Genomic DNA, 18,416 nt, shown 5'->3' on the forward strand with positions numbered 1-18,416 from the left:
TGTTTGTTTCGGTTGGGAAACCAGTATGTAAATATCACCATGGTAACTGTATTCACACCCTAGCAACCGTTTAGAGCCACCTAGCAACCATATTGCAACATATAGAAGACATATTTCAGCTCCACAACATCGTACAGACATGGTTGTTGGCTCGTATGCAATCATGTACAACACCCTAGCAACCGAGTGGTGAGTTTTGCCACTGCAAGCACCACTTCACATTTTCTTCAGGAAATGTACATTCTAGTTAGTGGTGCTTTTCAAAGCAACACTATTGTTATTCTCCATACTTATTATTATTAGTGGTGCTTGCTGAAAGCAAGGCATCACTATTGTTATCCTCCATACTTATTATTATTTTTATTCCACTTTTTTTTTGGCGCGTAACTACTCCCGCAGCTTTTGTCACAGATCCATGAATGAGGTGTCATAACGTGCAACTTATTTGGGAGAGGTGTGCTATGACTTTTATAAGCGATCGGGGGTACGGCGTTCGCTCCAGGGGCGAAAAACGGGCCAAAAAAAACGCATTGACTTGACATTGACGAACTTTGAGCACACGTAACTCTGAGCGAGGATTTTGCAGAAACGTGTGATTTGCCACATTTGAAGAGGCTGACAGGCTCTGTAAGAACATACCTCACAATGGGGTAAAAGTTGCACCCCTGGGGGGCAGGAGCGTCCCAAAGTTGCCCCATTGACTTACTATGGGGAAGGAATGTCCCGTGAAACACACATGCTTTTCCTGCTATGGTAAATTGCATAGGGATTTTGTATTGAACGTAGCTCTGGATCACAGTGTCTTAGAGACAAGGGGGTGGGCTCATTTTACTCAGACGACCAATCAGTCCCTCAGGATCAGTGTGAAGCTATCAAGCCACGCCCTAGCCACCATTTAGAGCACCTTAGCAACAAGTCCCATAGACTTCCATTGAAAGAGATCAAAGGGATATCTCCGGACTGAATTGTCATAGAAACATGAGGGTGGTCTCATTTGACTCGGGGCTGCAAACAGCCAGTCATGAATCACCTCAACACTGTCTAGCCCCTTCCTAGCAACCATTGTCGAGCACCTTAGCAACCAAAATCCAAAGAGGGATATCTTCCATTCTGAAGGTCACAGAGGCATGGGAGTTGGTTTATATCATTCATACTGACAAGAAGCCTTTGCAGTTTCATCATTGGCTGCTGCCAAGCAACTCAATAGCAACCAAACAGAGTACCCTAGCAACCGTTTAGCAAAACGTATATCTCTGCATCAAAACATCGTATAGAGATGGGGCTTGCCTCTTTTGACTAAATCATGGTAAACTATGGTAAATCATGCTAGAATCATAGTAAATCATACTAGAACATGGTAAATCATGGTATACTATAGTAAATCATGGTAAACCATGGTAAACTATGGTAAATAATGCTAGAATCATAGTAAATCATACTTGAACATGGTAAATCATGGTATACTATAGTAAATCATGGTAAACTATGGTAAATCGTGGTAAATCATGGTAAACTATGGTAAATCACGCTAGAATCATAGTAAATCATACTAGAACATGGTAAATCATGGTATACTATAGTAAATCATGGTAAACCATGGTAAACTATGGTAAATCATGGTAAACTATGGTAAATCATGCTAGAATCATAGTAAATCATACTTGAACATGGTAAATCATGGTATACTATAGTAAATCATGGTAAATCATGGTAAACTATGGTAAATCATAGTAAACTATGGTAAATCATGCTAGAATCAGTAAATTATACTTGAACATGGTAAATTGTGGTATACTATAGTAAATCATGGTAAACTATAGTAAATTGTGGTAAATCATGGTAAACAATGGTAAATCATGGTAAACTATGGTAAATCGTGGTAAATCATGGTAAACTATGGTAAATCATGGTAAACTATGATAAATCATGCTAGAATCAGTAAATCATACTTGAACATGGTAAATCATGGTATACTATAGTAAATCGTGCTAAATCGTGGTAAATCATGGTAAACTATGGTAAATCATGCTAGAATCAGTAAATCATACTTGAACATGGTAAATCATGGTATACTATAGTAAATCATGGTAAACTATGGTAAATCGTGGTAAACTATGGTAAATCATGGTAAACTATGATAAATCATGCTAGAATCAGTAAAACATACTTGAACATGGTAAACTATGCTAAATCGTGGTAAATCATGGTATACTATAGTAAATCATGGTAAACTATGGTAAATCGTGGTAAACTATGGTAAATCATGGTAAACTATGATAAATCATGCTAGAATCAGTAAATCATACTTGAACATGGTAAATCATGGTATACTATAGTAAATCATGGTAAACTATGCTAAATCGTGGTAAATCATGGTAAACTATGGTAAACTATGGTAAATCATGCTTGAATCAGTAAATCATACTTGAACATGGTAAATCATGGTATACTATAGTAAATCATGGTAAACTATGGTAAATCATGGTAAACTATGGTAAATCATGCTAGAATCAGTAAATCATACTTGAACATGGTAAATCATGGTATACTATAGTAAATCGTGGTAAATCATGGTAAACTATGGTAAATCATGGTAAACCATGCTAGCAACATGGTAAAAACATGCTAGCATAATGGTAGCAACATGATAATCATGCTAGCATCATGCTAGAATCAGTAAATCATACTTGAACATGGTAAATCATGGTATACTAAAATCATGGTAAACTATGGTAAATCGTGGTAAATCATGGTAAACTATGATAAATCATGCTAGAATCATAGTAAATCATACTAGAACATGGTAAATCATGGTATACTATAGTAAATCATGGTAAACTATTTTAAATTGGGGTAAATCAATGTAAACTATGGTAAATCATTGTAAGCTATGGTAAATCATGCTAGAATCAGTAAATCATACTTGAACATGGTAAATCATGGTATACTATAGTAAATCATGGTAAACTATGGTAAATCGTGGTAAATCATGGTAAACTATGGTAAATCTTGGTAAACTATGGTAAATCATGCTAGAATCATAGTAAATCATACTTGAACATGGTAAATCATGGCATACTATAGTAAATCATGGTAAACTATGGTAAATCGTGGTAAATCATTGTAAACTATGGTAAATCTTGTTAAACTATGGTAAATCATGCTAGAATCATAGTAAATCATACTTGAACATGGTAAATCATGGTATACTATAGTAAATCATGGTAAACTATAGTAAATTGTGGTAAATCATGGTAAACTATGGTAAACACCTTAGCAACTGCCTAGCAACGCCCTAACAACCACACATAATACCCTAGCAACCGCCTAGCAACGCCCTAGCAACCACCCAGAATACCTTGGAAACCTCCCAGAACACCATAGCAACCGCCTAGAAAAACCCTAGTAACCGTGCCGAATTTTGCCACTGCAAGCACCACTTCACATTTTCTTCAGGAAATGTACATTCTAGTTATTATTAGGGCCCGAGCACCGATGGTGTGAGGACCCTCTTGGAATTGCTCTGTTTATTATTATTATTATTATTATTAGGGCCCGAGCACCGATGGTGTGAGGACCCTCTTGGAATTGCTCTGTTTATTATTATTATTATTATTATTATTATTATTCTTCTCCGCATTGAATTGCATTTTTGAGGGCCTAAACATGCGCGAAAACTCACGAAACTTTGCACACGCGTCAGAACTGGCGAAAATTTACATCTGATATAGGTTTCAGAATTGGACGGGGCAAAATGGCTCGATAGCGCCACCTATAAAAGTTCAACGGAGTGCGCCTCCCGCAACGTTCAACGTACGTGCACGAAATTCGGTACATACGTGTAATGACCTAATACCTACAAAAAAGTCTCTTGGAGCATAGCCCTAAACACAACAGGAAGTCAGCCATTTTGAACTTCCTCTCAGATTTTTGTGCAGTTTTTGCCATTTTCAGGCCTCGTACTTTAACGAACTCCTCCTACAGTTTTAATCTGATCATCTTCAAATTTGGTGAGTGTAATCTTAAGGCCTTTGCGACGTTAAATTGCGAAGATCTTGAGTTTTCGTCGAAGGGCGGGTCCTCGGCGGCCTTACAAATTTCGATGTTTCGCCATGAAACAGGAAGTTGCTGTAACTCAGGCATGGAATGTCCAATCTGCCCCAAACTTCACACGTTTGATAAGAGTTCTGTCCTGAACACATGGCCATGCTCATATTCAGTTATAGTCATAGCGCCACCTGCTGGCAACAGGAAGTGACATGTTTAACACTGTTATGGACTCCTAATAACATATAAAAAAGTGCCAGCAAGTGCTAAACATGCTAACAACATACTAGAAGCATGCTAAAACATGCTAGCAAACTCTTAGCTAAGTGCTAAAGCATGCTATTATTGCAATTAAATAGGAATTTGCTGTAACTCAGGCATGGAATGTCCAATCTGCCCCAAACTTCACACTTTTGATAAGCGTTCTGTCCTGAACACATCTACATGAGAATATTCAGTTATAGTAATAGCGCCACCTACTGGCAACAGGAAGTGTCATGTTTAACACGTTGATGCCATTCTAGCAACATGTTAAAAATGCCATTGAGGTCTAAACATGCTAGAAACATGTTAAAACATGCTAGCTAATGTTAAAACATGCTAGCAATACTTAGCTAAGTGGTAAAGCATGCTAATTCAATGAAACAGGATGTTGTTGTTACGCAAGAAGGCAATGTCCAATATGCGCCAAACTTCACACTTTTAATAAACGTTCTGTCCTGAACACATGACCATGCTCATATTCAGTTACAGTCATAGTGCCACCTGCTGGCAACAGGAAGTGACATGTTAAACACTGTTGTGGACATATAAAAACATATAAAAAAGTGCCAGCAAGTGCTAAACATGCTAACAACATAGTAGAAACATGCTAAAACATGCTAGCAAACACTTAGCTAAGTGCTAAAGCATGCTATTGCTGCAATTAAATAGGAATTTGCTGTAACACAGGCATGGAATGTCCAATCTGCCCCAAACTTCACACGTTTGATAAGAGTCATGGCCTGAACACATCTACATGAGAATATTCAGTTATAGTAATAGCGCCACCTGCTGTCAACAGGAAGTGACATGTTTAACACTGTTGTGGTCTCCTAATAACATATATAAAAGAGCCAGCAAGTGCTAAACAGGTTAGCAACATACTAGAAACATGCTAGCAAACACTTAGCTAAGTGATAAAGCATGCTATTACTGCAATTAAATAGGAATTTGCTGTAACTCAGGCATGGAACGTCCAATCTGCCCCAAACTTCACATGTTTGATAAGAATCATGGCCTGAACGCATGCCTATGCTCAAATTCAGTTATAGTAATAGCGCCACCTACTGGCAACAGGAAGTGACATGTTTAACACGTTGATGCCGTTCTAGCAACATGTTAAAAATGCCATTGAGTTCTAAACATGCTAGAAACATATTAAAACATGCTAGCAATACTTAGCTAAGTGTTAAAGCATGCTAATTCAATGAAACAGGACTTTGTTGTTACTCAAGAAGGCAATGTACAATCTACCCCAAACGTCACACGTTTGATAAGAGTTATCTCTTGAACACATGTCCATGCTCATATTTAGTTATAGTCATAGCGCCACCTGCTGGCAACAGGAAGTGACGTTTAACACTGTTCTTGACTCCTAATAACATATAAAAAAATGCCAGTAGGTGCTAAACATCCTACCAACATACTAGAGACATGCTAAAACATAATAGCAAACACTTAGCTAAGTGCTAAAGAATGATATTACTGCAATTAAATATGAATTTGCTGTAACTCAGGCATGGAATGTCCAATCTGCCCCAAACTTCACACTTTTGATAAGCGTTCTGTCCTGAACACATGACCATGCTTATATTCAGTTATAGTCATAGCGCCACCTGCTGGCAACAGGAAGTGACATGTTTAACACTGTTGTGGGGTCTCCTAATAACCAGCAAGTGCTAAACATGCTCATAACATACTAGAAACATGCTAAAACATGCTAGCAAACACTTAGCTAAGTGTTAAAGCATGCTATTACTGCAATTAAATAGGAATTTGCTGTAACTCAGGCATGGAATGTCCAATCTGCCCCAAACTTCACACGTTTGATAAGAGTCATGGCCTGAACACATCTACATGAGAATATTCAGTTATAGTAATAGCGCCACCTACTGGTAACAGGAAGTGTCATGTTTAACACGTTGATGCCGTTCTAGCAACATGTTAAAAATGCCATTGACTTCTAAACATGCTAGAAACATGCTAGCAATACTTAGCTAAGTGCTAAAGCATGCTAATTCAATGAAACAGGATATTGTTGTTACTCAAGAAGGCAATGTCCAATCTGCGCCAAACTTCACACTTTTGATAAGCGTTCTGTCCTGAACACATGACCTTGCTCATATTCAGTTACATTTATAGCGCCACCTGCTGGCAACAGGAAGTGACATGTTAAACACTGTTGTGGACTCCTGATAACATATAAAAAAGTGCCAGCAAGTGCTAAACATGCTAACAACATACTAGAAGCTAAAACATGCTAGCAAACACTTAACTAAGTGCTAAAGCATGCTATTACTGCAATTAAATAGGAATTTGCTGTAACACAGGCACGGAATGTCCAGTCTGCCCCAAAGTTCACATGTTTGATAAGAGTCATGGCCTGAACACATCTACATGAGAATATTCAGTTATAGTAATAGCGCCACCTACCGGTAACAGGAAGTGTCATGTTTAACACGTTGATGCCGTTCTAGCAACATGTTAAAAATGCCATTGACTTCTAAACATGCTAGAAACATGTTAACCCTCTGGGGACCAAAAACGCGCCTGCGCGTTTTGCTCGTTTTTTTTTTTTAGCAATGAAAATAAACACTAAATGCTCTGTTAATTTTGATCTTTCATTTTTGTGTAATACATCAATCGATCCTGTTCAGTTTCTATTTTTTTTCTGTATACTCACAATAAAAATAAAGTGTTTTGCTTTTTGACAAATAAAGAAAAATTAACATGATGCGATTTCTGCCTTCTCTCTGTCAGTAAACTCCCATTTGAAACGCGTTCGAAAATGATCTATAACTCCGCGAAAATTCAGTCAAACAGGCAAACAGACCCACGGGCATAAAGCTTGAGATCGCATCTTTTAAATGAAGTAATTTATATAAAAAACAAATATTCTCAGCTTCTGTAATCTGTATAAAAAGAGAGCGACTCCAGTCGAGCTCATTACGAGCCATTCAAAAGTAATTTGACCACTCCCCGGAGAGCGCGTGCTATTCAAACGCAAATTCTGAGAACGCCCACATCAGCTGTAAACAAAGCGCGTTGCAATCGAGTGAGGCATAATATAGCCTACCTTATGGAGAAAAGTTTCCTCAGAACAGTGCTGATATGAGGAGCAATATCTCCTGATATGAGGAGCAGATCCCGCTGAGGAGTGAGGTAGGCTGTTTTCTTTTCTCAAGTGTTGATGTGGAATAACGTTATGGAATAACGTTATGGAATAACGTTAGTGTAGGCCTATGCAAACCGCAAAAAGATGAATCGCATTTCTATAATATGACTCGCCTTTCTGCGAGATGAATGAATGGTACATATTTGTAAAGACTGTTTAGTGTAATGGATTATTTTCACAATTAATATCGTTCCAAGCTATTTTATATCCTATCCAGGACGTAAAATAGCCCCGCGATAACTATAGAGCCTATCCTATAGTTGTGCCATTTAAGAGTTAGATGATCAGTCTTTACAACTTCGTATTCTATTATAAAGATAATAAACTACACTCATAATAGTTGACCATAAGAATAGTTCATTATAATGACAATAGATGTCCCCGTTGTAATATAAGTCTATCTTTTTAGGTACCCTTGAACCGTGTTTGTTATACAACAATAACCCTGTCGTAAACTGCCTCTTTGGCTAGGCTTATTAAATCAATCAAATATCACAGTGCATATATTTTCTTTTTAGAAAAGAGATGCTCACCTATCCTGTGATGTCTTTCTTCAGTTGTGGGTCTTCCTGATCCCGTGTGAAGAAAGAGACAGTACTCAAAAATCCAAGTTCCAGTCCAATGATTATAATAAATGTTTAACAATATTTATTAAAAGAATCAAAGTAAAAGGAATACTTGTTACAGATTATAATATAAGTACTAGTCTAACAGAGGAATATTTAGCTAGAGCATGTGGCTTCTTGCGCTCGGAAAAGCTGGAGTCTCGAGTTGTAGGTGCAAGGAAGAGCGTTGAATCTTTTTGGTCCTTTTCCTTTTATAGTCCGATTTCAGGTGTCTTCATCATATTTACTGTAAGGCACACATGATCTCAACATTACATGAACAACTGCTGTCTTCAGCTTGACTCTAACAATTTTCTCGATCTCCGCATGATTGTCCAGTCAGCGGTACTTCCCCAGAAGATACAATAGCCTCTCTGTATATATAGACAAAGAAACCTTCTCATCGCTCTCTCATGTGATTCTGAAAGTAGCAGCAATGGGCAAAAACTCTTAATTCAATACAGTAATGTTAAACAGTCATGTGTTTTAGTAACCCAGAAAGCGCATCTGCAGCATTATTAGTTACAGGATTTTTATTATGACCCTTCCTGCGCTGCCTTCTATTTTGGGGGTTGGGTGAAGTGAATGAAATGCCACCCTCAGATGGAACCTCGTGATTTATCATTACATTAGCCTAAATATGAATCGCGCGTCTGTGTGTGAAAGAATAAACTGCTTTGCTATAGCCTACTGAGATGAGTAAAAATCGACTGGAATATGTTGAAATAAAATGTATTTGTATGAGCAACGTATTAAACTGCAAATTAGCATTTATATGCCCTAATATTTCATAAAAACAATGTTACAGTCAGTCACTTGTTGACTAGATTTGGGTACAGTTTTTAGGCTACTGTAGAATATACTGCCACATCAAATAGCCTAAGCTTTTGTTTAACAATTTCTGCTCATATCTAACGTTATATATATATATATATATATATATATATATATATATATATATATATATATATATATAACTATATATATATATAACTATATTATTTATATATTATATATATATATATATATATATATATATATATATATATATATTTGCTATATTCAAAATAATGAATACATATGATAAAATGTAGGCCTATAATCTTTTTTCTTTTTCTTTTTTACAAAGAAAGAGTACACTTGAAATATTGTTGAAATTGTAATTATTGTTGTAATTGTAACATTTTTAATAAAATAGCAAAACATATTTACAAGATAGATGTAAGCGAAATCTTAAATGGTCAATATAAGTCTTCTTCTAAATACATCTTTTGTCCTTGCATTGTGGCTCAGTCAGTGTCACACCTGAATGAATGGCTAATTATGCAGAGTCATTATGCAGAGTGGGTGGGACATTGTAATCTAAGGTGTAAACTACTCCTCCCCCTCGCATATTGGCTTTCCAAGCAAAACCTGTTTTACACCATTTAAATCAATGTATTTTTTTTGTGAACGATAAAGCAAGACTATTTTCACATAATTTTGAAGCTAGAACTGAAAGGGACAACATCCATTAGTCAAAAGTCTTGTGGACACATATTTAAAATGTGTTTTGTGGTCTTAATTCAGTAACTTTCATTTTAATTTTTTCCAATAACCACGCATAAACATTATTCTCTTAAAAATACAAACATCTACATACACGTTGCTCGCATATTATGGTAGCCCTGTTTGTGCTATATAGAGTGAATTTACACCTTTGCCATTAACATGTTTATAAATAACTGAAAAAAGCACAAATGTCAGAGCATGTCAGAACATCTCAAGGACCCCAAAAACAGCTTGGTCCCCAGAGGGTTAAAACATGTTAGCAATACTAAGCTAAGTGCTAAAGCATGCTAATTCAATGAAACATGACGTTGTTGTTACTCAAGAAGGCAATGTCCAATTTGCGCCAAACTTCACACGTTTGATAAGAGTTCTGTCATGAACACACATCCATGTTCATATTCAGTTATAGTCATAACGCCACCTGCTGGCAACAGGAAGTGACATGTTTAACACTGTTGTGGTCTCCTAATAACATATAAAAAAGTGCCAGCAGGTGCTAAACAGGCTAGCAACGTACTAGAAACATGCTAAAACATGCTATCAATCACTTAGCCAAGTGCTAAATCATGCTATTACTGCAATTAAATGGGAATTTGTTGTAACACAGGCATGGGATGTTCAATCTGCCCCAAACTTAATATGTAACATGCAAGAAACATGCTAGCAACACTTAGCTAAGTTCTAAAGCATGCTATAAAAGCTCAAGGAAGTTGTTGTAACTTAAGCATAAAATGTCCAATCTACCCCAAACTTCACACGTTTGATAAGAGTTCTCTCTTGAACACATGTCCATGCTCATATTCAGTTATAGTCATAGCGCCGCCTGCTGGCAACAGGAAGTGACGTTTAACACTGTTCTGGACTCCTAATAACATATAAAAAAATGCCAGTAGGTGCTAAACATCCTACCAACATACTAGAGACATGCTAAAACATACTAGAAAACACTTAGCTAAGTGCTAAAGCATGATATTACTGCAATTAAATATGAATTTGCTGTAACTCAGGCAATCAATGTCCAATCTACCCCAAAATTAATATGTAAAATGCTAGAAACATCATAAAACATGCTAGAAATGCTAAAGGAAGTTGTTGTAACTCAAGCATACAATGTCCAATCTGCCCCAAACTTCAGATATATATCTATTCAGATATAGACATAGCCCCACCTACTTGCAACAGAAACTGACATGGTTAACACAGTAATGCAGTACTAACCACATAATTATTGTGTACTAAGCATGCTAGTAACATACTAAACATGCTAGCAACACTTAGCTGAGTCATGAAGCATGCTATTATCACCATTATACAAAACATTTTGTAACTGACTTTGACATACTCTTACTATATATACCTCCTTAAATGTACATTGCCCAACCATGCTCTGTCTTCCTAAAGCCACCGAGTGTTGATGGCACGGGTGCGAGGGCCCTTTCATCGCTGCTTGCAGCTTTAATTATTATTATTATTATTCTTCTCCGCATTTAATTGCATTTTTGAGGGCCTAAACATGCTCGAAAACTCACGAAACTTTGCACACGCGTCAGAACTGGCGAAAATTTACATCTGATATAGGTTTCAGAATTGGGCGGGGCAAAATGGCTCGATAGCGCCACCTATAAAAGTTCAACAGAGTGCGCCTCCCGCTGTGTTCCACGTACGTGTACGAAATTCGGTACATATGTGTAATGACCTAATACCTACAAAAAAGTCTCTTGGAGCATAGCTCTAAACACAACAGGAAGTCAGCCATTTTCAACTTCCTCTCTGATTTTTGTGCACTTTTTGCCATTTTCAGGCCTCGTACTTTAACGAACTCCTCCTACAGTTTTAATCTGATCATCTTCAAATTTGGTGAGTGTAATCTTAAGGCCTTTGCGACGTTAAATTGCGAAGATCTTGAGTTTTCGTCGAAGGGCGGGCCCTCGGCGGCCTGACAAATTTTGATGTTTCGCCATGAAACAGGAAGTTGCTGTAACTCAGGCATGGAATGTCCAATCTGCCCCAAACTTCACACGTTTGATAAGAGTTCTGTCCTGAACACATGACCATGCTCATATTCAGTTATAGTCATAGCGCCACCTGCTGGCAACAGGAAGTGACATGTTTAACACTGTTATGGACTCCTAATAACATATAAAAAAGTGCCAGCAAGTGCTAAACATGCTAACAACATACTAGAAGCATGCTAAAACATGCTAGCAAACTCTTAGCTAAGTGCTAAAGCATGCTATTAAATAGGAATTTGCTGTAACTCAGGCATGGAATGTCCAATCTTCCCCAAACTTCACACTTTTGATAAGCGTTCTGTCCTGAACACATCTACATGAGAATATTCAGTTATAGTAATAGCGCCACCTACTGGTAACAGGAAGTGACATGTTTAACACTGTTATGGACTCCTAATAACATATAAAAAAGTGCCAGCAAGTGTTAAACATGTTAACAACATACTAGAAACATGCTAGCAAACTCTTAGCTAAGTGCTAAAGCATGCTATTATTGCAATTAAATAGGAATTTGCTGTAACTCAGGCATGGAATGTCCAATCTGCCCCAAACTTCACACTTTTGATAAGAGTCATGGCCTGAACACATCTACATGAGAATGTTCAGTTATAGTAATAGCACCACCTACTGGCAACAGGAAGTGACATGTTTAACACGTTGATGCCGTTCTAGCAACATGTTAAAAATGCCATTGAGTTCTAAACATGCTAGAAACATGTTAAAACATGCTAACAATGCTTAGCTAAGTGCTAAAGAATGCTAATTCAATGAAACATGACTTTGTTGTTACTCAAGAAGGCAATGTCCAATTTGCACCAAACTTCACACGTTTGATAAGAGTTCTGTCCTGAACACACATCCATGCTCATATTCAGTTATAGTCATAACGCCACCTACTGGCAACAGAAACTGACATGGTTAACACAGTAATGCAGTACTAACCACATAATTATTGTGTACTGAGCATGCTAGAAACAGACTAAACATGCTAGCAACACTTAGCTGAGTCATGAAGCATGCTATTATCACCATTATACAAAACATTTTGTAACTGACTTTGACATACTCTTACTATATATACCTCCTTAAATGTACATTTCCCAACCATGCTCTGTCTTCCTAAAACCACCGAGTGTTGATGGCACGGGTGCGAGGGCCCTTTCATCGCTGCTTGCAGCTTTAATTATTATTATTATTATTATTCTTCTCCGCATTTAATTGCATTTTTGAGGGCCTAAACATGCTCGAAAACTCACAAAACTTTGCACACGCGTCAGAACTGGCGAAAATTTACATCTGATATAGGTTTCAGAATTGGACGGGGCAAAATGGCTCGATAGCGCCACCTATAAAAGTTCAACGGAGTGCGCCTCCCGCAACGTTCCACGTACGTGCACGAAATTCGGTACATACATGTAATGACCTAATACCTACAAAAAAGTCTCTTGGAGCATAGCCCTAAACACAACAGGAAGTCAGCCATTTTCAACTTCCTCTCAGATTTTTGTGCAGTTTTTGCCATTTTCAGGCCTCGTACTTTAACGAACTCCTCCTACAGTTTTAATCTGATCATCTTCAAATTTGGTGAGTGTAATCTTAAGGCCTTTGCGACGTTAAATTGCGAAGATCTTGAGTTTTCGTCGAAGAGCGGGTCCTCGGCGGCCTGACAAATTTCGATGTTTCGCCATGAAACAGGAAGTTGCTGTAACTCAGGCATGGAATGTCCAATCTGCCCCAAACTTCACACTTTTGATAAGCGTTCTGTCCTGAACACATCTACATGAGAATATTCAGTTATAGAAATAGCGCCACCTACTGGTAACAGGAAGTGTCGTGTTTAACACGTTGATGCCATTCTAGCAACATGTTAAAAATGCCATTGACTTCTAAACATGCTAGAAACATGTTAAAACATGCTAGCAATACTTAGCTAAGTGCTAAAGCATGCTAATTCAATGAAACAGGATGTTGTTGTTACGCAAGAAGGCAATGTCCATTCTGCACCAAACTTCACACTTTTAATAAACGTTCTGTCCTGAACACATGACCATGCTCATATTCAGTTACAGTCATAGTGCCACCTGCTGGCAACAGGAAGTGACATGTTAAACACTGTTGTGGACATATAAAAACATATAAAAAAGTGCCATCAAGTGCTAAACATGCTAACAACATACTAGAAACATGCTAAAACATGCTAGCAAACACTTAGCTAAGTGCTAAAGCATGCTATTGCTGCAATTAAATAGGAATTTGCTGTAACACAGGCATGGAATGTCCAATCTTCCCCAAACTTCACACGTTTGATAAGAGTCATGGCCTGAACACATCTACATGAGAATATTCAGTTATAGTAATAGCGCCACCTGCTGTCAACAGGAAGTGAAATGTTTAACACTGTTGTGGTCTCCTAATAATATATAAAAAAGAGCCAGCAAGTGCTAAACAGGTTAGCAACATACTAGAAACATGCTAGCAAACACTCAGCTAAGTGCTAAAGCATGCTATTACTGCAATTAAATAGGAATTTGCTGTAACTCAGGCATGGAATGTCCAATCTGCCCCAAACTTCACACGTTTGATAAGAATCATGGCCTGAACACACGTCTATGCTCAAATTCAGTTATAGTAATAGCGCCACCTACTGGCAACAGGAAGTGACATGTTTAACACGTTGATGCCGTTCTAGCAACATGTTAAAAATGCCATTGAGTTCTAAACATGCTAGAAACATATTAAAACATGCTAGCAATACTTAGCTAAGTGTTAAAGCATGCTAATTCAATGAAACAGGACTTTGTTGTTACTCAAGAAGGCAATGTACAATCTACCCCAAACTTCACACGTTTGATAAGAGTTATCTCTTGAACACATGTCCATGCTCATATTTAGTTATAGTCATAGCGCCACCTGCTGGGAACAGTAAGTGACGTTTAACACTGTTCTTGACTCCTAATAACATATAAAAAAATGCCAGTAGGTGCTAAACATCCTACCAACATACTAGAGACATGTTAAAACATACTAGCAAACACTTAGCTAAGTGCTAAAGAATGATATTACTGCAATTAAATAGGAATTTGCTGTAACTCAGGCATGGAATGTCCAATCTGCGTCAAACTTCACACTTTTGATAAGCGTTCTGTCCTGAACACATGACCATGCTTATATTCAGTTACAGTCATAGCGCCACCTTCTGGCAACAGGAAGTGACATGTTAACACTGTTATGGACTCCTAATAACATATAAAAAAGTGCCAGCAAGTGTTAAACATGTTAACAACATACTAGAAACATGCTAAAACATGCTAGCAAACTCTTAGCTAAGTGCTAAAGCATGCTATTATTGCAATTAAATAGGAATTTGCTGTAACTCAGGCATGGAATGTCCAATCTGCCCCAAACTTCACACTTTTGATAAGAGTCATGGCCTGAACACATCTGCATGAGAATGTTCAGTTATAGTAATAGCGCCACATACTGGCAACAGGAAGTGACATGTTTAACACGTTGATGCCGTTCTAGCAACATGTTAAAAATGCCATTGAGTTCTAAACATGCTAGAAACATGTTAAAACATGCTAACAATGCTTAGCTAAGTGCTAAAGAATGCTAATTCAATGAAACATGACTTTGTTGTTACTCAAGAAGGCAATGTCCAATTTGCACCAAACTTCACACGTTTGATAAGAGTTCTGTCCTGAACACACATCCATGCTCATATTCAGTTATAGTCATAACGCCACCTACTGGCAACAGAAACTGACATGGTTAACACAGTAATGCAGTACTAACCACATAATTATTGTGTACTGAGCATGCTAGAAACAGACTAAACATGCTAGCAACACTTAGCTGAGTCATGAAGCATGCTATTATCACCATTATACAAAACATTTTGTAACTGACTTTGACATACTCTTACTATATATACCTCCTTAAATGTACATTTCCCAAACATGCTCTGTCTTCCTAAAACCACCGAGTGTTGATGGCACGGGTGCGAGGGCCCTTTCATCGCTGCTTGCAGCTTTAATTATTATTATTGTTCTTCAAGGGTTCGGGGGCTTTTGGGGCCTTTAACGTGCTCAAAAACTCATGAAACTTTGCACGCAGGTCAGAACCCGCGGCCATTAGGGCCGGGCTGAAGCTGGTACCCGGGCGTGGCAGGGGGGCTCAACAGCGCCCCCTAGAACACAATCTTAAATCTTGGACACATACAAGAACGTATTAGTATGAAACTCGGTACACATATAGATCTCATCGGGCCGAACAACTTTCGCGCTCTAAGTTATTAGCTCTGCCCAACAGGAAGTCAGCTATTATGGGTTGTTTGAAAAACGCATGCTGTGGAATTTAATGTACTCCTCCTAGGGAATTGATCCGATCCACACCAAACTCGGTCAGCATGAAGTCAAGATATTGAGGATGCTAAATTGCGGACGGATTTTTGATATCTCGAACGGTTTGGCCGTGGCGATGAAACGAATTTATAGCGAGAAAAGATAAACAGGAAGTGTGTTATAACTTCTGCATACATTAACTGATCTTGATGAAACTTCCGCAGTGTGTTCGTTGTAAGACGCCGATCACATGGATGTGACTATTGTGAGTCAAAGTTATAGCGCCACCAACTGGCAGCAGGAAGTGTGTCACTTTCAAAATGCTTTGAAATCACCCTCTTATTTTTACCCGATTTGCTTCAAACTTTATGTGTATAATGTAGACACACGGCAGATGTAGACCTGTGAAAGGTTTATTGATATCTTAAATACTGTTGCCGTGGCAACGCATCAAACTTTAATATTCTTTTCAGATGCTTTTGAGACTCTTAACATACTTGAAATTGGATGAAACTCGACAGACACATCACATTTATTAGCCGGTAGACATGTGCAAAGTTTCAGAAACGGGCGTGGTGAGAGGCTCAGTAGCGCCACCTTTAGTCAAAAATGGGGGCTTAGTTTTAAGTAGAGTCACAAAAATCGTTATGTATATTGTTCTCATCAAGCCGGACAACTTTCTAATTTATAGTCATAAGCTGTGACCAACAGGAAGTGAGATATTTTGGTTTGAATGTGATTTTTTGTAGAATTCTCTCCCTCTCTCTCTGCCTCTGCGTCTCTGTGTGTGTGAGGGGTGGGGGGATTTGTCTTTTGAGTGAGATTTGTTTAAAATTCCTGTTTTTCAAGGTTTCAGGGGCTTTTGGGGCCTTTAACGTGCTCGAAAACTCTTGAAACTTTGCACACAGGTCAGAACCCTCGGCCATCAGGGCTGGGCTGAAGCTGGTACCCGGGTGTGGCAGGGGGGCTCAACAGCGCCCCCTGGAATGGGATCCGAACACTTGTCCATAAATCAAACACACTTGCATGTAATGATATGAAACTCGGTACACATATAGATCACATAGGGCTGAACAACTTTCGTGCTCTAAGTTTTACGCCAGCCCAACAGGAAGTCGGCAATTATGGGTTGTTTGGAGAACGCTTGCTGTGGAATGCGAAGTACTCCTCCTAGAGAATTCATCCAATCCCCACCAAACTCGGTGTGCATGAAGTCAAGACATTGAGGATTCTAAATTGCGGACAGATTTTTGATATCTCGAACGGTTTGGCCGTGGCGAGGAAACGAATTTATGGCGAGAAAAGAGAAACACGAAGTGGTATAACTTCTGCATACATTAACGGATCTTGATGAAACTTCACCAGTGTGTTCGTGGTAAGAGGCCGATCAGATGGATGTAACTATTGTGAGTCAAAGTTATAGCGCCACCAACTGGCAGCAGGAAGTGTGTCACTTTCAAAATGCTTTTGACAAAAGTGGGGGGGTTAGTTTTACCCACAGTTTTAAAAATCAGTACGTACATTTGTCTCATCGAGCCGGACAACTTTCTAATATACAGTTATTAGCTTCGACCAATAGGAAGTCAGATATTTTGGTTTGAATGTGGATTTATTTGCAAATTCAGCCTCTGCTTTTTACCCACTCCTGCTAAGTGGTTTTTTTTTTATTCACACCAAACTTTTTTAACACGATGAAAATACATTAAAGATGCTAAATTGTGAACGGATATTAAATATTTCAAACGGTTTTGACATGGCGAGGGATTAAAATAATGTCAAAAAAGGAATCAGAAAACATCTCATATATTCTTAAAATTTAATTATACACCATTTATTTTTATATAAAATTATACAAATATTAGAACTAAACCTATTTTATTCTGTTTTTGCAATTCAAAAAGTATGAAAAAGTTAAAAACAGGCTATTTAGTGCTATTTGTTTCAACAAAAAAGCAAACATAGGGCTATACTGCCCTCTTGTGTCCAAAAGGATATCAAAATAGTATATAAAACGTTTTACTAGGTAGGCCTATTGTATTTAAATATAAATTTATTAGGTATATGACTGTGAGGATATTTTCCCATCGGTTAAGCGACGTGTGACACGAGCGGGTGCTTTTAAATCGCTAATATAAAAGTGAAAGTAAAAAAACGGACGTCCGCACGGACATTGATAATGGTGCACGTTGAAAAGAATGATACTTTTAAACATAACACTAAACCGCCATTAGGTGTCGCCAGGCGACCATCTTAACGAGCGAGTCATTGATTCATTCGTTCAAACGATTCATTCCAATGACTGAGTCATTCATGATTGAGACAGATGTTTATGGATTGACCATTGAATCTTTGAGTCAAGCGATTCGTTTCAAAATGCTGAATCATTCAGTAATGAGAAAACAAGTTGCTGTGACCTTTGTTT

General features: G+C 38.0%; 1 protein-coding gene across 9 annotated transcripts in view; it reads right to left on the reverse strand.

Annotated features, from left to right (window-relative positions):
• Positions 1 to 8,150: 8,150 nt before the first annotated feature.
• The window catches only part of LOC311300449 (fucolectin-1-like), a 135,722-nt gene continuing 125,456 nt past the window's right edge, over positions 8,151 to 18,416 (reverse strand). For 4 of the 9 annotated variants that reach the window (XM_084424725.1, XM_084424721.1, XM_084424720.1 and 1 more), the window contains one exon: positions 8,152 to 8,509. In XM_084424725.1, coding sequence (XP_084280851.1) covers positions 8,382 to 8,509 — 128 coding nt within the window. In that variant the 3' untranslated portion in view covers positions 8,152 to 8,381. Of the gene's footprint in view, positions 8,510 to 18,416 lie in introns of all 9 variants that reach the window. The other 5 variants (XM_084424724.1, XM_084424723.1, XM_084424722.1 and 2 more) reach the window with 3 other exon arrangements.

Source organism: Rutilus rutilus (genome assembly GCF_951802725.1).
Source record: "Rutilus rutilus genome assembly, chromosome: 11".
Classification (NCBI taxonomy): Eukaryota; Metazoa; Chordata; class Actinopteri; order Cypriniformes; family Leuciscidae; genus Rutilus; species Rutilus rutilus.